This window comes from Alosa alosa, chromosome 20 (genome assembly GCF_017589495.1).
Source record: "Alosa alosa isolate M-15738 ecotype Scorff River chromosome 20, AALO_Geno_1.1, whole genome shotgun sequence".
Taxonomy (NCBI): Eukaryota; Metazoa; Chordata; class Actinopteri; order Clupeiformes; family Clupeidae; genus Alosa; species Alosa alosa.
The window spans coordinates 30,259,871-30,284,328 of record NC_063208.1 but is presented as its reverse complement, the minus strand read 5'-3'; the positions used below and the strand labels follow the sequence as shown (position 1 = coordinate 30,284,328).

Here is a 24,458-nt window from a genome sequence, read left to right as displayed (position 1 = left end):
ATAGATATATTTTGGTTTGTTTTACTTTGTGTTTCGGGAGTATTTCAACCACAATTGCATACTTATCTTGTCAGTGTATGAAGCACAGCAGCGGTTGCTATAGCAACCATAGACTGAACAGGACGGCAGACTACAAGCACTTAAGCAAAGTCTATGGCAAGATCTAAATGTAAACAGATAATACCGTTCAAGGTTGTTTTTATTTCAATTCTTTAAATTAAAACATGTAAGAAGTAAGTTTATTCGCTGGGCAACGTACAAACTGACGAGTTACATTAGCCCTAGCACTATGAGCTACGATAAACGTTAGCTAGAATAGCTAGCTTCTAAGTGTGGCAGCTAAGATTACCTTTTGGTCTTAAAGAAAAAAATGTCTGTGTCTGCCCGAGCTGCTGCATGTTCACGTTAAACGCGGTCACGCATTAAGTGTCCCGGTTTTAGCTCCGACAAATCTGGTCACCCTAGGCTAGCGGTAACTTCTAGCTGCGTTTGATGCATCATGCAAATGCTGTAGCTACCCTTGAAGCAAGCAGTCCTCTTTGCAGCGTCAGAAGAGTAAAAGCACCCCTTTCTAATCTGTGACTATCCAATTATTGGAGTGGGTAGGTAATTTAGATCAATTCTGACACCATGTTGAGCGGCGTTGAATAATCGACAGGAGACAGGTCTTCAGCGAACCTCGAATGCCAGGCCTCAGGTTTATTTCATTATTTATATCCCTAGCGCCCCTACCGGGCTCCAAAGGATATAGCTGGCTAGCTAACACCACAGTCACTTCTCCATTAACACCATATTGTTTTGTGTAGTTTGACACTTATTTGGATTTACCGGCTTTTTTCTGTAGTTCTGTAGCCTACTTAAAAAAATCTTCTGTAACTTGGAGTAAATGGAAATTTGATAAGTGGACCTTTCAGGTTTACATTTGAGTACCCCTGGTCTATATGGTTCATACTGAATATCCATATTTATTCATAAATATTCATTTATATTACTATCTGTAGGGGTGGCACGATTCACAAAACCCACGGTTTGGTTCGTACCACGGTTTTAAGGTCACGGTTTTCGGTTCTGTACGGTTCTTGTTGTTATTTTTCCTTTTAATCTTTAACACTTCAGAAATACCATACTTCAGCATTTGATGTATAGCTTAATTAATCCAAAGTCTACTTTTGGAAGGATGGGAAACCAGAATCTCAAGCCAAAACCCAGCAAAACCAGACACAACGCACACGACTTGGACGCCAACGACAACAAGGAAATAATAGACAATGGCTGTCATCCTCATCGTATGATTCAGGCTCTGATGTGAGTGGCCAATCAGAGCGTGGAGCGTCTTTTTTAGGATACGCCCAAAGAAGACCTCAAAATCCACAACGCTGGTGGAGAGGAGGCCTGCTCCCAAGCATAAGCGGTGCCGAAAAAGCCAACGGAAAAGGACGCAGGCCGCCCCGTATTCAGACCAGCAGGAGAGTACGGTAATTAATCTTTCTGAAAAGACATTGTCTGACGCTTGCACGTCGGCCTTGAGTAAGGGACTGAGTTTTGTTCCAACCACCCACACTAATGACTTTGAGACTATTATTGATTTTCAGAAGTATTTTCGTAACCTAAGATTGAAGGAGTTTTTCCATTCTGATATGAGAGTCCATTCTGATATAAGAGATTGTGTGACCGGGGGTGTCTCTCCTCTGGACCAAGTCCACTCGTCCGCCACCTCTGCCCCTGGTGACTCGGCCCATAGTTGCTTCAAGAAAAGGTCTACATTCATTCCTCCCAAGCACCGTAATGCCTCTCTTGACACGTACTGCCGTTTAGTTGAGAATGATGTAAAGGGCTTATTAAAAAAGAAAAAAGAATACAAAGTGTACAACAATTTGTCTAAAGAGGAAAGAGCAGCTGTATTGGATTTGAGTAAGGACAATACGATTGTGGTACGGCCTGCTGATAAGGGGGGTGCGGTTGTTTTGCAAAATGCTGTGGATTATGAAAATGAAATTAAAAGACAACTAAATGATTTAACATTCTATGAGAAGTTATCCTCAGGTTGAAGTCCCGGATACACTCCCAACTAGAACATCACTTTAAAGGTGCCATGTGTAATGCCAAAAATCAATTCATACTCCACATTCCATAAAAAATGGGGGCAGTATACCTCCAGAAAGTGAGCTGGTTTACCCTAGAGTAAAAACCGAGACTCGTTTATTGCAGTTTGGTTAGCGGTTATGTTGTCCGCATACTGCCTCCCATGGCCGAAACTGGTATTATGACACCTGTCGGGCTGTGGCTAGTAATTTAGCATGCTAATTCAGGTTGATATCTCTGCAGCACTATACCTTGTTATTTTTTTAATGACATCACCCTTATTTCTTCTCATTCTTTTCATGCGTGTAGCTCATCTTTTGGATATTTTTACCTCAATTCTTACACATGGCACCTTTAACAGTGACGAGTTTAATAAAAAAGTCTTTGAGTTCCTTAAGGTTGAACACCCAGTGATCCCGGCAATTTACACACTACCTAAAATACACAAGGGCTTAGACATCCCTCTGCAGGGAAGACCTATTGTCAGTGGGATCGGTAGCAACTTGCTGTTGGCTACGTTTGATGTTCAGAGTTTGTACACAAATATTCCACATGACGGTGGCCTTGAAGCACTAGAGTATTTGAAGAGTTCAGATGCAAAACCCTCTAAATCCGTCTGACCACATTTCTTTTAAATGAGCATTTAAAATCCGGTTCCTATAGGTTTTTGCATAGAAATCGATATTTCAGACCAGGAAGAGAGTGTTATTTGGTGTGTTTTGAAGTTAAATTATTTGATTAACGTATACTATGTGAGGAGAGCATTCACTCACCATCTTTATCTCATTTTTGACGGAGGTGGCATTTAGAGGCTTTTGCATCTGAACCCTTCATTTTCTCTCTTTAAATCAGTCTGAGCCAAAACCCAGCATTGAGTGCATACTAGACTTGGCTAATATAGTTCTGACCAACAACTTTTTTCGTTTTCAAGATGAGTTCTATATACAAAAGAAGGGCACACCCATGGGAAGTAAGATGGCTCCTAATTATGCCTGCTTATATATGGGTCTCTTTGAAAACCAATTTGTGCTGCATCAAAGTAATCCATTCTACACAAAGATCTTATTCTACAAGCGGTTTATAGATGATATTTTTCTGATTTTTGACTGCACAGTAGATGAATTAATGTGTTTCCATGAGTATCTCAACTCTTGTAATGAACATTTGAAATTTACTTTGGAATATGATAAACATCGCATTAGTTTCCTGGATGTTCAGGTATACAAAGAAGGTACGACTCTGAAAACCAATCTGTTTCGCAAGCCTACGGATCACAATACTATTTTGCATGGGGATAGTTTTCATCCTAGGCCGCTGGTCAAAAGTCTTCCGATCAGTCAGTTCCACCGTGTGCGCAGAATATGCAGCGATAATACATCCTACTCTGCGCAGGCTGCAGACTTGACTAAAAGATTCCTCAATAGAGGTTATAAACAGGACTGGGTTGATGCGGCCAAAATACGTTTTCATCATACAACACAAGAGGAGTGTCTTCAATCAAAAAAGCGCACCAAAGATCCAAGTAAGTCCCCTCTATGTTGCATAAAATATTCTCCGCTTGTGTCAGAATTCAGAAAAGTTGTCTACAAACACTGGCATATTATTGATTCGGACCCTAAACTTATGAGAGTTTTTCCAGAAAAACCTAAGCTGGTTTTTAAGCGTGCTCCTAACTTAAGGGACCGCCTAGTCAAAAATGACATACGTCCGCAACCCACGACGTCTTTTCTGAGTATGTCTGATGGTAACTATAAATGTGGTAGTTGCGCACAGTGTTCGTACACACATAAATGCAAACATTTTAATCATCCACATACTGGCAAGACGTTATCCATTCGCGGTGTCATTACATGTTGCACAACACATGTTATTTATTTGATTCGTTGCCCTTGTGGCCTAGCATATGTGGGCAAAACAACGCGAGCGCTTCGGACCAGGATCAGTGAGCACAGGAGCACTATTAGAACAGGGGATGAGCGCAGTCCTGTCGCTGCTCATTTTAAACTAGCCGGTCATAATGTCAGCGCCCTCAGATATATTGGGGTGGAGCCACCTAGGTAAACCACCTAGAGGGGGTGATCCTTTTGGATTCACTTTTTAAATACAATGTCCCCCCATGGTCTTAATGAGGAATTTGATATAAAACCGTTCTTATAGTAGTAGTATATTCTGGTAAAAAACTGTTACAGGTTTTATAACTGTGGGGGTAATGTCCTTTCATTGTTTGGGTAGGCTTGTATATATGGAACTGTTTATCCACTGATTGTTTTTCTTTTTCTTTCTTTTCTGTTGATAGCAATACCATGTACTCCTTTGGGGATATTGTTTTTTGTAAGCCCCTTGGTAACACTTTATTTGAAGGGGTCTACACAAGGGTGACATGTAACCGTCATAAGAATGTCATGACACATGTCATGCACACTAATGACATAGTATTGATGTTTATGACTGTTGTCATTAAGTGTCATTCGGTTTTTGGAATGTCAAGTTGACATTGTTTGGGTGTCATCATTATAACAACTTGACATTAGGCCAGATGACATTATTTGAGGGTGTCTCTGCCATGACAACTTGACATTAGCCAAGAAAATGTAAACCGTTGTCATGACAACTTGACATTAGCCAAGAAAGAAATGCAAAATTTAATATATAACTTGGCCTGACTCATCTTCTAGGTTTGTGAAGTGGTGGGCCGGAATAATTGATTGACATGACACCATTATAATTGTGTCATGAATACTTTCCTTGGCATGATATTGTCATGACAACTTGACATATAACTGTGTTTGGCCTGACTTATCTTCTAGGTTTATGAAGTGATGAGCCTGAACAATTGGCTGTCATGACACCATTATAAATTAGATATACTCAACATATTGAAGGTGCATTGCAGATGTAACCCATTCGAAAATAGCCTACTAATAGGATTACATTATTCTAGTTTAATATCTAATTTCTTGATTACTTTTAGTTATGTTTTCCCTGCACACCGTATTTGTCCAGTAGGTGGCAGTGGTGGCGCTGCATAGAGGGGAAACTGCTACACTGATTCTTAGAGAAGCAAACAGCAGAAGGACAGCAGAACGATTTTTTTTGAGATTTAGATTTTCCACACTGAGAAGAAAAGTTAAAAATAACATTGAAGAGCTAGATAAAAGGGTTTTTCCCAACAAACCTACTTCTAAGGAAGGAATAACAGCAAAGGGTTGAAATTACGACAAGGAGTTTACTTACTTGTATGAGTTTTCTCCGGTGAGTGTTTTACGTGTTTAAGTCATTTATGTTAGTAGCAGACATGGCGTGATGGATGTGTTTAATGAGTTAAGCACGTAAAAGTTTTATTTTGCTGTAACTCAGTTGTTGTAATGAATTGTGTGGAAATGTATTGATGGTACTGCATAAGCTAAAAACCAGAGTTGAACATGAGTTTAATTATTTGAAGTGCTATTTCATGCTATGTTGAAGCCATGTTAACCCTTTAGGCGCCAGAGGTTTTTTTTTCGAAACGTTCGATTTTGACATCTTCATTTCAAAAGGCTATATCTTAAAAGTGATAAGAGGTAGAGACCCAAAGTTTATGTAGAGATTAAATGTTTATATCTAATTTGCATATTATGACGTTATATGGTGGCGGCCATCTTGGATTATAGAATTTTCATGAAAAGTTGCATGTTTGAATGATAAAATACACCACTTCTTTTCCCCCAAAATGTCCCTCACCTTCTGTATGCTATATTGCACAATACTGAATGCTCAGGTAAATAGTAAGTAGTAAACAAACTGTATAAATCATTACTAATAAATGGCAGAAACAAACCAAATGCATAGCGGTAGGCTGGCCTTTTGCTGTAGAGATTTTCCATTTACTACATACAGTAGGCACTCTGATTCCATGTATGGGGCACATATATATTATTCAGATGACACACAAACACAAGTAGACAAGACCTGTTTAGTTCAAAAGCTCATTTGCCACGGTAAGGCACAGATCAAGAGTGAGATGACGAGACAATGTTAGTATTTGTTTTCTTTTTGTTGTTTTTGTTGATGTTTTTTTGTTGTTTTTTTCTTAGCTGACAAAGACACACACATCACAAGGACATGAACACACAAAAAAGAACACATGTCCTAAATGGTCAGGGAAATAGATAATCAACAGTGTAAATCATTACTAATAAATGGCTGACCATTTTTTTTTTTATGTAGCAGGCCTTTTGCTGTAGAGATAATGACTATCCATATCCTATCCATACAGGGCCGGCATTCCCATCATCTTGTGATAGACTATGCATGGCCTAATGGCTCTCCTACCCCGTGTCACCACCTCTGCTCCTGTTGCGAGCAGCATGGCCAGATCTGCCTGGCCACGCGTCAGTGGGAAGAATTTGGCGCAGCTTCTCGGACTAGGCCTACTGTCATTCTCAATGCGACTCCACACTGCCTCTACGTTCCCCCTAACTGTCCTATGAGCACCGACCTCATCTAATATACCCAGTGGTATTAGACAAAGGCTCCACCGCGTTACTGTCGCCCAGCGATTGCGGAGGCATGCATTCAGAAGGCGTTAGCCACACCACTAACACCCTGCTAACTTCCCCGATGAACACTCGAACCCGTGAAACATTATTCCCACCAGTGACATTGGGCAAGCGATTCAACGTTTGTGCTTGGTGTAAGCTAAACTATGGAGTAAACTCTCACTTTGTCCAGCTGCATCATTGCAAGGCAGGGGACGCATCTGAAGCCTCACTAAGCGGATCACCGTCATTTTCTGAAGGCAGATATTCCCCTTCAGAATCAGGGTCCTTGAATAGAAGACCCAACACTTCATTTCAGGTAAACTTTTTGATGCCATTAGACGATAATCTAATGCAAATACTCGCTGACGTTGACATTATCGCTCTGACAAAGTGGCTCACACGCACACTAGCTCCGGTATTTCACGCACTGATTCAATGTGCTGTAGCTAGAAAGTTTTGTTTAAAGCATGCCGTTTTTTCGACTCGGGGATGACGTATGACATGTCTGCCATCTAGTGGAGTGGAAGTCGAACGAAATATGACACCCTATTTGACTAAATCGGCCGTTTTATTCAGTACCGCATCTTGTCGAGTAAACTCGACCGTGGTGCCTAGAGGGTTAAAGATCTGCTAAAATGTATCGAGAGAGTAATTGAATTGAATTGTTGCCCTGCTATGCAGGTTGTTTTTTTGTTTGGATGCATGAGAGTGTTCCATTGAACTGCTTCTACTCAATATTTCTTCATTTCATCGTAGCCTACAGGTAAGTGCGAGATCTCAACACTTAAAAAAAAAAAACAGTGAGGTAGATGGACTTATTATTATTTTGGGGTTATTTTATCAGAGCTCTGAGGTCATTTTACTTTATATTTTTCTCAACATGTGTTTAAAAGGTTGAAAACTAAGAGAAATACTGATTTTCACAACTAAAAGGACAGAAAAGAGAAACAAGGTCATACTGTTTGATATTTGATGTTTAATAAATGCCGGCTATATGTTCTGGGTAAACTATTTTGGTACTTTCATTTGTCTACTCCTCTTGTGAAAAGTTCCTTAGAAAGGCAGCACTTCACTCTACATTAAAATAAGTGCCCCTTACACGGACAAATATGGCGTCTCAGGGGGAATCGAACCCCTCAGTCCCTCAAAACACCCCTTAAAATAATTGAATGGTACTACTGGTTAGGAATCCGTCATTGTAATGGTGTGTTGGGTAGACTCGTGCATGATTTGAAAAAGCAGAAATGATGGCAATGAAATGGTGCTTAAAGACTAGTATGTGAATAGTTGAATGCATGTTCCACATGTACAGTTAGGTTAGCTGGCATGGTAACATGTCATGTATTATGGTTTTGCAAAATGCATTGCTGAAATAAACTCTTAAGTCATGACTGAGTATGGTATTTGTTGTCATTATAGTTGAAATTAGACTCAATGTTCCAGAAATGTAAAATGTACAGAAATAGGACCTACATGATAGTGTAATGACACTTAATGACATGTTCAGGAAACATCTCAGATGGTTCACTGTACTTTAGGTCAAAGGTAAGTATTCATGACACTGTCAGGAAACTATTTTGGTGTGTAATAGTTATTTGTGACAGCTTAATGACAAGTCAAAACTGTACCACTGTAGTTGAGGTCAAGAAAAGTATTCATGACCAATTTATAATGGCGTCATGACAGCCCATTGTTCAGGCCAGTGGCGCAAAAAGTGGGTATGCGCCATATGTGGCGCATAGGGGCGCAGCACCATGGGGGCGCCAAAGCGATGGAAAAAAAAATAAAATAATATATTTGGTATTTTCTATATGTAGCTACTGCTATCCATTTCTAAATCATTTCAACATTTTCTCAATGTTCTATAACATTTTAGAGGACTAACCTAGAGTAGGCACCTATATCTCAGATTCCATCATAGAATTTTGACATAGAAGAGGGAGTGGGGGCGCCGTCAGCGCTGAGCGAGCAGATAGGCCTACGAGTAGTGAGTTGCCGTCTATGGAAAAAGATGGATAAAGCAAAAAAAAAGCTGTTGGCGGCTAAAAATAGAAAAAGAAAGAGGGAAAAGGAGATGGCATGTCAAGGGATGCAACAGTTAAATAAGTGGACGGTGAAAGGCAACAGGTAGGATTTAAAGTGATGACGTCTGTGCTTGGAGGCTTGCAAATATGAATGTTAACAGACTAACTTGCTTTTGTTAAGCATAATGCCGATTGAAACATAGCCTATTCCATTCAGATAGCTAGGTGGCTACCATGCTCATACTGCACTTTTAATGGCCAACTGCAAACAGAAATGTCACCCTAGCAGCAACTCATTACATGTTTCCATATCCTAACAATGAAGCCTCCTTGTAATAACTTATATTGTGTTGTCAATGTGGTGCAAACAAACAAGGCTAGAGTAGGCCTATCAGCCTGTGAACAATAGCTGGCAAAAGGACGTTATGAGAACCGTTTAGACTCTCTTAAAGTGACAATGCATCATTTATCAATACTTATCAAGTATAACATCAAGTTAAACACCAAATTGGCAGCATTTCTTTAAAAACATATTCAATACACTAATGCACAGTAATAGTGTAAATAATAAAACACAGTTATATGAACTTGTTCATGTAATAATTAAACAATTATGTCAAGTTGTCATGACAATTCATGACACTGTCAGGAAACTATTTTGGTGTGTAATAGTTCTTTGTGACAGCTTAATAACAAGTCAAAACTGTACCACTGTAGTTGAGGTCAAGGAAAGTATTCATGACACAATTATAATGGTGTCATGACGGTCAATTGTTCAGGCCCTTCACATTACAAACCTAGAAGATAAGTCAGGCCAAACATAGTTATATGTCAAGTTGTCATGACAATATCATGCCAAACACCTTGCATTCTTTCTTGGCTATGTCAAGTCATCATGACAATATTGTAAATGGGTTACATTTTCTTGGCTAATGTCAAGTTGTCATGACAAAGACCCGTCAAATAATGTCATCTTGGCTAATGTCAAGTTGTCATAATGATGACACCCAAACAATGTCAACTTGACATTCCAAAAACCGAATGACACATTATGACAACAGTCATAAACATCAATAATGTGTCATTAATGTACATGACATGTGTCATGTCATTCTTATGACGGTTACATGTCACCCTTATGTAGACCCTTTAAAATGAAGTGTTACCAGCCCCTATTTGAAATGTATAGGTTTGTGTAATACCTGTAAGTGTTCTCTTAATTGAGTGACTAGTGGGGCTCTTAGGCCCAATCATACCAATCGACATCACATGGTATGTCAGCTGATTGTAAGGCCTACATATATATCCTTTCACCAAATGTGTCCATCATTTGCCTGAAGAAGACCCAGCAGGGTCAAAACGTTGCAATAAATAATTGGGAGTCAATAGCAGTGTTGCGGACATTATATTTTTTCAAAATAGCTTAATTATCCACCATTTAGGCTACAGTATTAGTATAGTTATATCATGTAATCATGCACAAACTGAAAGAATTGACTTGACTTTAAGCACATCATCATCTCTGAGGAAAGGTGAGATTTTGATACAGCAAGAGTGAAGACATTGATTTCAAATTGCTTTTCATTTAATTGGCAAACAAGTAGAATGTGTTATTGCCATCTACAGGCACTTCTGTGTCTTTGTAGCATACTAAGATTGACTGATATATTACGGAATATTTTATTTCTACACATAGCTTAGCCTACCCGAGCTATGCAAAATAGATTCTAGGCTACCACATAACATTGACAAGCCCTGTACTGTAAATGCGCGCTTTCTCTCCTGTCTCTGCCGAATTTGAACGCTCCTCTAGTTTCTCTCAACAGGTTATTTGCTTGCTGAAACTGAATGTTAGATCTTCCATGTGAGGAGGACCCAACATACATTGTAATATTTTATTTTCGAAGGGTTTTGAGATCTATGGTTATTACCTTTCAGTAAAATTAGTTATTATTAGCCTACTACACGTCTCCCCTGCACATATGAGAGTTAGTCAGAGCCATGCGACTGGAGGAGGGGCCGCTCATATAGTCTCCTACTCCCCTTAAATATTGCAAATATAAACTTGGTTGCAATTTCCAAACAGTTTTTGTGAGGGGCTACTTTGCTAATATTTGGGAAACTGCAAGGAAGGGCCTGCGACCACACAGCCTAAGCTGCTAAAGTGCCGCAAGTGCGCAGCAAATGAACTTCAGAAACAATACATTTCAGCTCACGATATTCAGACCGGCCCATCCTCCCGAAGCTCCCGATTAGCCACACCGGGCCTGTACTAGCATAATTACTGTATGTGTTGCACAATGCAAGACTTATGCAACGCTGGTGCATCCTCCCACATCGCTCCCACTTGCCATAACACGTGACCCGCAGCACTCCACACCTTTCACGCAAAAGAGGGAAAAACTGTCTGGGGTCACATATGGGCATGAGGCTACATTACGCATGCCATGAACCATCAAAACCGCACGACGCAAACGTGCTCCGAACCAAGACAAGTGAACCGAACGGTTTGGATTTTTTTTCATGAACCGTGCCACCCCTAACTGTATTTATTTATAATTATTCATTTATTGTAAACTATACCATACCACAGGTTGGGAGAGCTGAATAGCCTCTCTTTACCCCCTGTACACTACACAACAAACGACAAAAGACAAGCTGAAATTCGACCTGATTCAAAAAAGAGTCGTATGACTCGAATAAAAAAAAAACAGTGTATGCCCAGCTAAACAGGTTTGTCTGGGTTCACCCAGGCTACCTCGTTACTGCTTTTTATTGGATTAAAACAGGGGTGTCAAACATAAGACCCGGGGGCCAGAGCAGGCCCGCCAGCAGGTTTCATACGGCCCCCCCAAGATGTTTTGGGTAGGAAGGAAAAATTAGAAAGAAAAGATATTCACATCCAGCTGTCTTCAACAATTTGTAATAAGCAATTTCTGTGATAAATGGATTAAACCTAGAACTACAAACCATCCTCAAGAAGGAAGAGGCCAAAAACTGACAAAGTAGTAGCGTGTTTTAAGAGAGAAAGAGGAGGATTTGACGAGTAAATAATTTGTCCTTGTTTGCTCATGAGTGGTGTAGTAAAGGAGTATATCATCAAACACCACTCTGATACCAATGCAGAGAAATGAAAATGACCATGTCAATGACGGCCCTCGTGAGGTCTCATTCCAACAAATCCGACCCACTGCCTAATATGAGTTTGACCCCCCTGGATTAAAGACTGAATGCTGCATCCATCAGAAGAAACATATTTTTTTCTTACAACAGCCAAAACTTACTTTTAATGAACTGTATGAGGGTGAGTTCCTGCATCTGGTCAGGTTTTGATTTTTCAACATTGATTCCTCTCTCCAGTTCAGGGCTGTGTGGTTTATTCATTGTGGTTTCCTGTTAAGTCAAAATAAAGTATTGCTGTGAATAGTTGTAAAATCAGCCATCATATCGCACAGTCCACAAAAACAGTTCTGACCAACAAGTAATTTCAGGCCAACTCATCAAAAGAAAACTAAGGACATGTAATGGATTTTCATGACAATTCAGGTCATTTGTTAGCCTGGATGCCAGCCGAACAAGCCCCACCCAATGATTCAAAATTTGTTATTAACCAATTCAAAATTCAAAATTTGTTATTAACCAATGATTCAAAAATCTTTGATAAACAGGGTAATTTGGAGATGGGATGGTAATTATTTAAATCATCTCTATCAACCCCTTTGTGCAAAGGTGTCACATGGGCTATTTTCCATGCACTTGGAAATATGCCCATCACAATGGAAAGATTAAATATATGCACTATATGCTTTGTGATAATAGGAGCAGACAATTTAAGGAAAAAAGGATTTAAATGATCTTCTCCAGTAGCACTCCTAGTGTCAATAGCTTGTAATGCCTCAAACACTTCATTTTGAAAGAAAGGTTGTAATCTCGGCTTCACTGAAAATGAGAACTACCCTCAATGAACCTCCGAGAATAGATTGAATTTTGACACACTCACAGAATTCTGGCTCTGAGCCAATGTGGGAGGGGTGGAGCGTGATAGGAGTTGTTATTGGGCCAGTCTAGTGTCAGTATAGAAATTGAACCAATGAGCCACTGACTGTCCTTGCATTGTTGCCCATGTTTTAAAATAACGTTAATAACGTTAACAAATAATAATTGAATTCAATCGGCCCAAAATGTACGCTGGCCCACTGGGAAAATGCCGGTATGGCAGATGGCCAGTCTAGCCCGGAACACACCTGACATTATGTCCCAATGGAGCACGAACAGACTCAAATTCTGAATTGAGTATGACAATATCAGGCTACTTTTGACATGACAAAACACAACATAAACATAATTTGAGGGCTGCAACTTCACTTTTTAAATGACAATATCCTGGCCGGACTACTGTTGTTAGTGATATAAGTATTTGAAATGAACATGATTTCTTAATGTCTAGTGACATATCAGGGGCATTTTATGATTAATTGAAATACATTTCTTACATATGGTTCCTTTAAGTTTTTGACTCTAGTGAGACAAGAAAAAACTGTTCATGGTTTTATTGCAACCAAAAACTAAAACAGATACAGAAACACACTTCTCATTTAAATGCAAATCAGAGCAGAAGAGAAACCCTGAATTGAAACCCTAATATTGTTGCTGTCAGGTATAAACCTTGTGACTCTCTTTTTTCGTTTTTTTTTTTTTTTTTTTCATAAATTGAGACTATTGGTCAATCTTCTTGTCAGTAAAATAGCTTGGGACTAAATCTCTTAACTCCATTGGACCCTCCAATTGTCTGCAAGATCTTGTCATCCTGAGGAGCCGCGCAAAAACAATCCTGGAGTGAGGAAACCCGAAGTAATCAGGCAGTTTTATTACCCCAGCTTTCCTTGAGGTCGGGAACAATAGCACAAGCAGGTGCAGCACCTGCAGGCACTCCACCAGAAAGCCATTTTAGTTGCACCAGGAGGCTCAATAATAATAATAACAACCACTCCCTAACTAACCACTACAATTTAAATTTAAGCACAGCTCAGCTTTAAGAAACTCAAATAGACAAGATGCATGCTTAGCATTTTGTGATCATTAAGGCTACTTTCACAAACAAAGGCTACTTTCACAAACACTTAGTCAGCTGTCCTCTGATTTACCAATATCTAGGCGTTTTATTTTGTATTTGGCCCGTTATGAAATCATGTGGAACAATTTAAACACATTGTAAAACTTAAAGCCCAAATTTGGAGACATCCATGCATGTTGAAATTTACTGCAAATTCAAAACTGGATTACTCTGGAGTTCGGCTAACTATACAGGGGACTGCTTTACACCTTTGTGTTGTGGTAAGGTCTGCTGTTTATTCTGATATATGGTTTGTCATGTGTTAAAAGAAGGGTTCGTGAAGTATTCCACCGAGATGAATGGGTAGGGAGATCATGGGCTCACCACAGGGGTCCCCAAAACCTTCTTCAGTAGAATGTATGATTAAATTTAATTATATTTTTTGACTCAAGATGCTACCCGCTCCTGAACCGTTCAACACAGCAATTATCGGCTAACATCGTTTCAAAACTGGCTACCTTGTTCCTCATTGGTGGAACACACTGCCAGTTCCTACAAGGGCTTGCTGATCCTAGCACTTACCACCCGTCTTGAACTGACACTCAACTGTTTAAAAACAGCACTCACTGATGCACTTATTCTTACTGTACTCTACCGTTTTTAAATTGTCCTAAAATTGTTGAGAGAATTGCTCTAAAACTTAAACTGTTCACCTTGTTGTTAGTCGCTTTGGTTAAAAATGTGAACCTTTGCCAAAATGTAATAATTGAAATCATCAAATTAAAAAAAAAAAGTTTATTTCCAGTGAATACTGTTTTTTTAATAACAAAAAAACAGTAGTGGCAGAGCATGGCAGTGGCTACTAGGGTCCGAGACCGTGGCAGATTCATTGGTCAGTCTGCAAGTAGGTGACAGGCTTTGCTAACAGGGTTTTGTGGGCATTTGGACCATTACAAAATACCGGAAACTGCATTAATTAAAAAGTCATTAAATCAATCTTGTCCAAGTAAGAGCCCACACATTGCACACCCAAAGTGGGAATAAACAAAGTTGATCCAGGCCACCTTGTCACAACATTACGATTTCTGGATCATATTCCTATAATTTGCACACAAGTGTGACAACAATAATGCAAATGCTTACTCCAGGACAGTTAATGTCAAAGACAGGGAAATAGCTTCAGTTATTAGTCAGGCTATGGCTATTCACTTGGATGATAAGGGTATGTGATGAAGTGAGGCTATTGCAATTCCAAAGGCCAAGGGAACTTTATCAGGATCCATGAAATAACTGGCCTTTAAAAATAAAAATATGCCTGCCTCTATGGGAGTTAACATAGGGGTATGTATACTTATGGCCCCTGTTTTTTGAGGAAGAACATTCATTTATTTATTTATGATACATTATTCATTCACAAAGAAAATTGGTGTCCAAAGGTTGGGTTTTTCCTCATTTTGTTAATAAACAGTCAGTTTCCACACAGCGAAACACCTCGCTAATTTCGGCCAGCGAAATTTCGCCTCGGGGGCGTGACCAAGGGGGCAAGCGAATTCCCGGAAGTTGAAACACCAATGGAGGCTGGTGTACCCATCTCTCTGCTACCCCCATCACAACCCATTTATTAGGGCCCGAGCACCGAAGGGCGCAAGGCCCTATTGTTTTTGTAAGGATTATTATTAGGGCCCGGGCTGCGGTATAAAGGCCCTATTGTTTTTGTAAGGATTATTATTATTTTTTCACTATTATTAGGGCCCGAGCACCGAAGGGCGCAAGGCCCTATTGTTTTTGTAAGGATTATTATTATTATTATTATTATTATTATTATTTAGGGCCCGAGCACCGACAGTGGGGAGGCGGCGCGACCTTAGCGCGAGAGGTCTGCGAAGCCCTATTGTTTTTGGAAAGATTATTATTATTATTATTATTATTATTATTATTATTATTTGTTCACCTTTTTGCTATTTTTGAAGTGGTTAATATGGATGAAAAGTCTTGGAATTTGGCACACACATCTGGTATCACAATGGCTACACAGGCATAAAGGCTTGGCCCAGTGACCAGGGACTCAGTAAGCCTTTAGGTGATTGATCCAGTGGTTGGCACATACTTTCAGCTAGACACACCAAATTTGGTAGGTGTGTGTATCTCCCAAAGATGAACAACTTTGTATGTACAATGCATTAGCCACGCCCAACAGGAAGTGAGGTATTTGGGATTTTGTGCAGACTAATATGGACTAAAATGTGATGAATTGTGATGCCAAAGAGGTGCTTCCCATTGGTGAAAAGCATGAAATTTGGCACACACATCAAGAGGTACCAGTGAATACACAGGGGAAAAGCCTTGGCACTGGGCTGCCCAGGAACTCCATAGCCCCTTATGTCACTGTGACTTGTGGTTGGCATATAGTTTTAGATACACACACCAAATTTGGTGGGTACATGTAACTCCCAAAACAATCAACTTTTGTATTAACATGCCATTAGCCACGCCCACAGGAAGTGAGGTAATTGGGATTTTGTCGTTAATGGACATGACCAATTTTAATGTACTCCTCCTAGGCGGTTGATCCGATTCATGTGAAAGTTGGTATACATGATGCCAAGATGCTTCTGATTCTAAATTGTGAAGCTTTTTTGATATGTTGTAATTTCACGAAATGGCTAAAACTATGAATTTTAATACCCTTCCACATAAACAATAAATGTGTCTTAATTCACCATGCATGGCTTGAAATGTTTTAAATTTCACAGGTCATTGAATACCATGGTAATGACAATATTCACATGCCCATAATCCATATTTGGCATAGCGCCACCCACTGGCAACAAAAGAATGACAAGAACACTGATGCCACATGATCAATTTGAACATGTACTCCTCCTAGGCGGTTTGTCAGATTCATGTGAAATTTGGCAAATATGATGCCAAGATGGCTGATGTTAAATTGTGAAGGGATTTTTGATATGTTGTAATTTGTTATGATTTTAATTTCTTACCACATAAACAGGAAATGTGTCATAAAGTCAAAGTGCATTGAATGAATGGTCTGAAACTTCTCAGGTTAATAGATATTATGATTATGATGATAATCAGAAACCCTATTGGCCTGCCTGGCATAGCGCCACCACCTGGTCAAACAGGAAATGTGCCAGAAATGGGCAATGCCTTAACAAATTGATTTGAAACCTTTAGGTAAACAATATTGGATATCATTATTGTGATGATATGCACATATGTCATTCAGATGGCTAGCATAGCGCCACCATCTGGCCAAACAGGAAATGTGCCAGAAATGTTCTATACTTTAAATGAATGGTCTGAAACTTAACAGGTTAATAGATATTATGATTATGATGATATCCAGACACCCAATGGGCCTGCCTGGCATAGCGCCCCCATCTGGCCAAAGCAGGAAAATGTGCCAGAAAATAACATGCAACAACAAATAGAACTGCATCAAATATGTATCATTAAACAATATTCACATGTAATTCACATTGTTGGATTAGCCAAAATGCCAAGCAGGGTGCCTGAAATGTTCAATGCTTTGACCCGCCATTGAAATTTTACACAAATATTAAATATCAGTATTATTGTTATTCTACTTTTTAACTTTCCTTTTTTGCCACCAATTGGTTAACATGGTGGAAAACTCTTGAAATTTCAGATGCATCAGTCAGATTGTCACACACATCAGTTAGGTAAAACAGCTTGACCCGGGCTTTGTTGGGCCCAGGGACGGGCTGCGCCCCTTAGGTGACTGATCCGTGGTTGGCAAATATTTAGAGATGGTTAACATTATTTGAAAAGTCTTGAAATTTTTGACACACATCAGGTGGATGAAAAGTCAGCTAGGTAAAAATCTGGTATCACAATGGTACAGGCATAAAGGCTTCGCTGGCCCAGCCCCTCTTAAGCCTTAGGTGATTGATCCAGTGGTGGGCATATACTTTCAGCTACACACACCAAATTTGGTAGGTGTGTGCATCTCCCAAGATGAACAACTTTTGTATGTACAATGCATTAGCCATGCCCTACAGGAAGTGAGGTATTTGGGATTTTGTGCAGACTAATATGTGATGAAATATGTGATGAATCATGATGCCAAAAGAGGTGCTTCCCATTGGTAAAAAAAGGCATGAAATTTGGCACACACATCAAGAGGTACCGTGAATACACAGGGATAAAAGCTTGGCACCGGGCGTTGCCCAGGAACTCCATAGCGCCCCCTTATGTCACTGTGACTTGTGGTTTGCTTATAGTTTTAGATACACACACCAAATTTGGTGGGTGTATGTAACTCCTAAAAACAAACAACCTTTTGTATTAACATGCTATTAGCCACGCCCACAGGAAGTGAGGTAATTGAGATTTTGTGCGTTGTGAACATGATCAGTTTTAACATACTCCTCCTAGACGGTTGATCCGATTCATGTCAAAGTTGATATACATGACGCTGAGATGTTTCTGATTCTAAATTGTGAAGCTTTTTTTGATATGTTGTAATTTGCCGAAATGGCGAAACTATGAATTTTAATACCCTTCCACATAAACAATAAATGTGTCTTAATTCACCATGCATGGCTTGAAATGTTTTAAATTTCACAGGTCTTTGAATACCATGGTAGTGATGATATTAACATGCCCATAATGCATATTTGGCATAGCGCCACCACCTGGCAACAGAAAGAATGGCAATTACACTGATGTCACATGATCAATTTTAACATACTCCTCCTAGACAGTTTGTCAGATTCATGTGAAATTTTGCAAATATGATGCCAAGATGTTGTTGATGTTAAATTGCGAAGGGATTTTTGATATGTTGTAATATGTCAAGATTTTAATAATTCACCATATAAACAGGAAATGTGTCAAAGTCACAGTGCATTGAATAAATGGTTTGAAGTAGGTATACAATATTGGAAATCATTATTGTGATGTGCACATATGTCATTCAGATGGCTAGCATAGCGCCACCATCTGGCCAAACATGAAATGTGCCAGAAATGTTCTATGCTTTAAATGAATGGTCTGAAACTTAACAGGTTAGATATTATGATTATGATGATATCCAGACACCCTATGGACCTGCCTGGCATAGCGCAACCACCTGGCCAAGCAGGAAAATGTGCCAGAAATTGGTAATGCCTATATTGGTTGATCTGAAACTTTGCAAAATATTGAATATCATCATTGTGATGATATTCACATGTGTAATTCAAATGCCTAATATAGCGCCACTATCTGGCCAAAAAGTGTATCAGAAATGTTCTTTCATTCGCAAATAAATGTGCCAGAAAATAACACACATATGTATGTCACACACATATGTACATTTTACAAATGCATGTCGGTGCTTTGTTGGATTCTGAAATGTCACGGGTTGCGGTTGCAGGTGCTCGGGCCCGCCATTGCCGCTTGTGGCTATATTTTAGGATTGTTTTTGAAATCCCCTAACTTCATATAACATACAGTATATCCTGTGCCGACATTGTAGCTTCTGTATTATCTACATAAACAATAGAAGGAAAAACAGGCTCAACTACCTTGTACATAAGGTTGGGTTCTCGAAAGAAGAATATTTAGCATGTACGGTTGTAGGGAAGCTAACTTTGACATAGTTATGCCCGTAGGGAGATAACTGTATTGTTTGGATAAGAAGCAAAGTCCAACCAGCACGAAAAACTCATGAACAAAGCTATGTAGCCTACAAGACCATTGTATGTTAAGGTAAAGCATTACACAGAGGCAAGTAAACCTAATAAAAAAAAAATTGTGACAGTAGGTTGGAAAAGTGGAAAGAAGATTAGGTTATAACTTTTTTCTTTTGCTTTAGCATTGACTGTGTTTGAAGATGGTCATGTCTGGTCTTTTCAACATGAACACGACTTGATATCACTTGTGAGGATGATATTAATAATAATACATAAATAAATGTTTAACTTTGATGACTTTGAAGGCGAAGTAAGTGTGAGAAGAATTCTGTGTGAACCATCTATCAGAAGAGTTACAAGATTCAGTTTGATGGCTAACGTCACAAATTTAAGTGTGAGTCTGCACAGTACAATGGAAGCCAACTGTGTCGTTTGTTTTGGATGAACTAGAGTGGTGGACACCGAAATTTTGACGATTGGTCCTGTCTCAACTTTTCTGACTCGTTTTGAATCGCTTTTGACTAGTCAGAGTGGCTGCCTACAGGCATGCTCAAACATGTCCTAAAACAACCCTTAACGTTCATTTTCAAAACTGTAATGGGATTTTACAAAATGCAAAATAAAACACGACAGAAACTGTATTTCGCTACACTACTTGTTTTGGAACATCAACGAACACCACAGAGTTGCAGTTTTGAAAACGAATGTTAAGGGTTGTTTTAGGACATGTTATCTTGATCAGACTTTTTTGTAACTCCCAAACCACAACCTCCAAACACAAACACACAGACCTGATTGGTTCTCGAATGATCCTCATTTGAATAAAGTTAAACTTTCGCCAACCTTGTTTTGCCTGCCTCAAAGATTCGCTCTCATTTCGCCCAACTAGGGTGAATTTCGTCTCCATTCAACCTCAATGAGAGCGAAGTAAAATTTTGCCATGTATAAACTGACCGTAAGGCATTACGATCAATTTCCAAAAGATGATTTTTTATTCCTCTTTTTAGTCAACTTTAGCATGTGTATGTACAGGGTATGTAAAAGCTTTCAACTGTATATGATATGAAGGGAAAATGTTCAAGGCATGGGCAAATGCGTGAAGTTGACCCCATTCATCACAGGTTTTGAGGAAAGCTCTTGAAAATCTGAAATGTTTGATAAGCCAGTAATCAACAATCGTGGAACTAAATATAGGTGCTGTCTATAAATAGGTTTCATAGGTTTTAAATCTTCATATCCTCTGATAAGACTATTTATCTAGAAACATAGGCCTACTTCGAAGTGTTCTACTTTTAAATAGCCCACATTTCACAATGGGGGGAATTCTCTCATTCGTGCATAAGCTTTTTCCCCCATTCTTTCTTCTGTCACACCCACAGTGCGCTAATTTAGGTTGATATGAAAATGTGGAAGGTCCGCCATTGGACCATCATCTGTTTAAATTTAACTTGTCATGAATATTAAGAAAACTGGTAACACTTTATAATAACTACACACAAATCATCATTTATTAAGCCTACTTATTAGTCAATGGTTTGTTCATCGTTAGTAATTTCTAATTTATCATCAGTAAAGCATTTGTTCACACAGTTATAAATAGTTTGTTCATAGTAAATAAGCCTATATCTAAAATATGTTTATACATTATTGTTAATACTTAATAAATGATGCAATAATATGTTTTTGATTAAGTAATATTTCCATTATTTAACAGTTGTTACATACACATGAACTAATGAGTGCATCACTTCAATATCTGACAAAAGGACCCTGAACAAACTGATCAACATCTTGGACAATGAATGTCATCCACTCTACAGCACTATCAAAAAGCAAAAGAGCTTGATCAGCTGGAAACTTCGCTCACTGCCATGCACAACTGAAAGGCTGAGGAAGTAATTTGTCCCCAGGGCCATTGAACTGTTCAATGCTTCACTAAAGGGAAGAGGAGAGATAGACTTCTCTGCTTAGTCTGTCTGCCTCTCCACCCTCTCCATGTTTGAGTACTGACTGCCCACTACTGCTTTACAATTGTTTTACTAATGTCCACAGCATAATGTTTTTACTACTGTTTTTACTGCTACACTGTTTTTCATGCTATGTTAGCACACATGACCTGCAACAATACTGAATGGCTGTAACCCTATTACCTCAACCTGTTCTTGCACTGACATAGTTTTTTATATTACCTTGTCTACATTATACTTTACTCTCCTATTTGTCCATATTATTTATGCTGGTCTCTAGACCCTATTCTTGCACTGTTGCACTGTTGGACTACTGTTGGACTACTTTTTACTTTTTGCACCTTCACCATGACACTCACTCTCTTGAGCACTTACCATGCACACAGAACTACAGGACTACTGTTGGACTACTTTTTGCACCTTCACCATGACACTCACTCTCTTGAGCACCTCACCATGCACAGAACTACAGGCCAGTCCCGGCCCTGTCACTGCAAGCGTCTCATATTTGATCACCCTCAAGCACACTGTGGATTTTTTATTAAATTTATATAGTATATTTTGTATTGTTTTGTTTTGTTAGTTTTTCTTATCTTCTACTGTCTCTATTGTACGGAGCCCGTGAGGTGACATAAAAAAAAAAACGAAGGTAAAAAAAAATACTGAGAAAAGGTATGTACTTGGGACAAACACTGACTAGGTTTGCAAGATCTTGAGTTTGTTTTCGAAGTTTCTTTTTGCTTAGATCTTGACTTTCTTTTGCGAGATCTCGAGTTTCTTTTGCGAGATATTGACTTTCTTTTCAAGAACCATAGGCCAACATTCTTTGAGTTCTCTCCCTCCTTTTTTGTATTTTCTATCCTCTGTTTATGTTCTTTTTTCTGGCCACCAAATTTGTTTACAGACATTTTCCCACTTGCCTACCAAGCATACGCGTAGCCACGGCCAGGCCTGTCTACTTGTCAGTCTTGCCCGTCCAATTAGGCTTTCCTTCGTTTACGTTCACCATCTAAAAAAGACGCGCAAGTCAACACTGCGCTGATAGTTCAAGAATCAGTAAAATCTGCGTAGGCTACAGCCGGCAGCTCCGTAATTGTCAGGTGTGATGAAATGCGTTCATATTCCACTTTTTATGTCATAAACGCTCCATGCCTATGAAAAGGCTTTGCAGTAGGATTGTCCGATGGTCAAGCTGTTGCTTCAATTTGTGTTTTAATTTATGCAACGCACCAATGCTGGGTTCATGCAGTTTTGCATAAGTTTAAAATGTTTAGCCGACAGCATAATGTGTCATTTTTGTACAATAAGTTCCACTTTTCATGTCATGAATGTAGCCTATGATAAGGCTTTGGAGTTGTCCAATATGTTCAATCTATTGTCTCATGTGTTTCATGTGACGCACCGAAGCTACAGTCATGCTTGTTTTGTCAGCTGTGATCAAATGCCTTCAATAAATTCCACTTTATATGTCATAAATATAACATGCCTATGATTAATGTTTGTATGGCCACGCATTTAAACATTTCTGGCTACGCTACTGAGAACAGAATCTCTCAATCTCACGTCTTGACAGGTCATGTCTAACGTAGCCTACTACTCCCCACGGGGGAGGGCTAACTTTTGATACATTTTTATAAATAAATCGTTATCAGCCAATAGGGAAACTGCCAGAAACAACAAGCAACAACGCTTAAGCTGGTAAGTGAGACACATCGATGAATGCACACTTAATGCAGAATCACCACAGAAAGCGTTTATTTGATTATTTATTTTTCTGCCAGTGACTTCAGTGATTTCGCCGACAATGACACTGCAGCCTGGCCTGCATTTATGCGTGAAGCCCGTTAGTTTTGCTCTTGTTCGCCGCATGCTGGCAAAACAAGGCACTTCAACATAATTTCAGTGACTGAAGCTCTCCAGAACATTTGTGGTTCTGCATTGATGGATTTGCGAGATCTCGCAAAACAAACTCAATATCTCACAAAACAAACTCGAGATCTCGCAAAAGAAAGTCAATATCTCGCAAAAGAAACTCGAGATCTCGCAAAACAAACTCAAGATCTCGCAAAACAAACTCAAGATCTCGCAAACCTAGTCAGTGTTTGTCCCAGGTACATACCTTTTCTCAGTATTTTTTTTTTACCTTAGTTTTATTTTTTTTCATGTCACCTCATGGGCTCCGTACTATTGTACAGTGGAGTTTGGTTATATGTTTATGCTTATACTTATATTTACCATTTCTGCTGTAAGTGCATATTGTGTGTGATGTCTGTATGCTACTGAGACCTGAGAATGATATTTTGTGAGCTCATCTAAAGTGAGGACGATTTATGCCTTGAAACACAAATTAGTTATAAAGTTTACACTTGTATTTATTAATTTAGCAAACACTTTCACCCAAAGCGACTTACACATGTCAATGAAATTAAAGGGCAAGGCCACATTGGCAGTAGCCTGAAAAGTTGGGGGTTCAATTCCTGGCTCTCACTGTTATGTCAATGGCCTTCAATTTAATTGACATGTGTACGTCGCTTGTCTGCTAAATGAATGAATGTGAATGTAATCTTTACAACTCATTTGAAAATGTGTTGCAAAGGCATAGAAAGTCCTCACTTTAGATAAGCTCACAAAATATCATTAAGTAACCACTTGTAACTCCTGAGTTAATCATGAATTATAGTATTAGGAAGTGGTTTATAAAATATGTATCCTCACCCTAACTAATCATTAGTGCATGTTTATGTATCAACTGTTAAATAATGGAAATATTACTTCATCAACAAAATATTATTGCAAAATTTATGAACAAACCATTTATAACTGTGTGTACAAATACTTTATTTATGAGAATTAACATAGGAACAATGCTTTACAAATGATGAACAAAGCATTTTGTAATAGTTTGCAACTGGTTTATAATAAGAAAATGGATTTCATTATAAGTGGTTGTTTCATTACATAAGTACAAGTATAAATCATGTACTTACAAACATATTTTTTACTATTTACTATGAACAAACCATTTATAATTGTGTGAACAAATGCTTAACTGATGATAAATTATGTATGGACAAGAAATTACTAATGATGAACAAACCATTAACTAATAAGTAACAACGGCTTAATAAATGAGGAATTGTGTGTAGGGGGCA

At 38.9% G+C, this 24,458-nt stretch overlaps 1 protein-coding gene across 3 annotated transcripts in view; it reads right to left on the bottom strand.

Moving 5' to 3' along the window:
* Nucleotides 1–24,458, bottom strand: part of slco2b1 (solute carrier organic anion transporter family, member 2B1) — a 217,344-nt gene that overhangs the window by 102,783 nt on the left and 90,103 nt on the right. For all 3 annotated transcript variants that reach the window (XM_048229425.1, XM_048229428.1, XM_048229426.1), the window contains exon 8: nucleotides 11,911–12,019. In XM_048229425.1, the coding sequence (XP_048085382.1) occupies nucleotides 11,911–12,019 (109 nt within the window). The remainder of the gene's footprint in view (nucleotides 1–11,910; nucleotides 12,020–24,458) is intronic.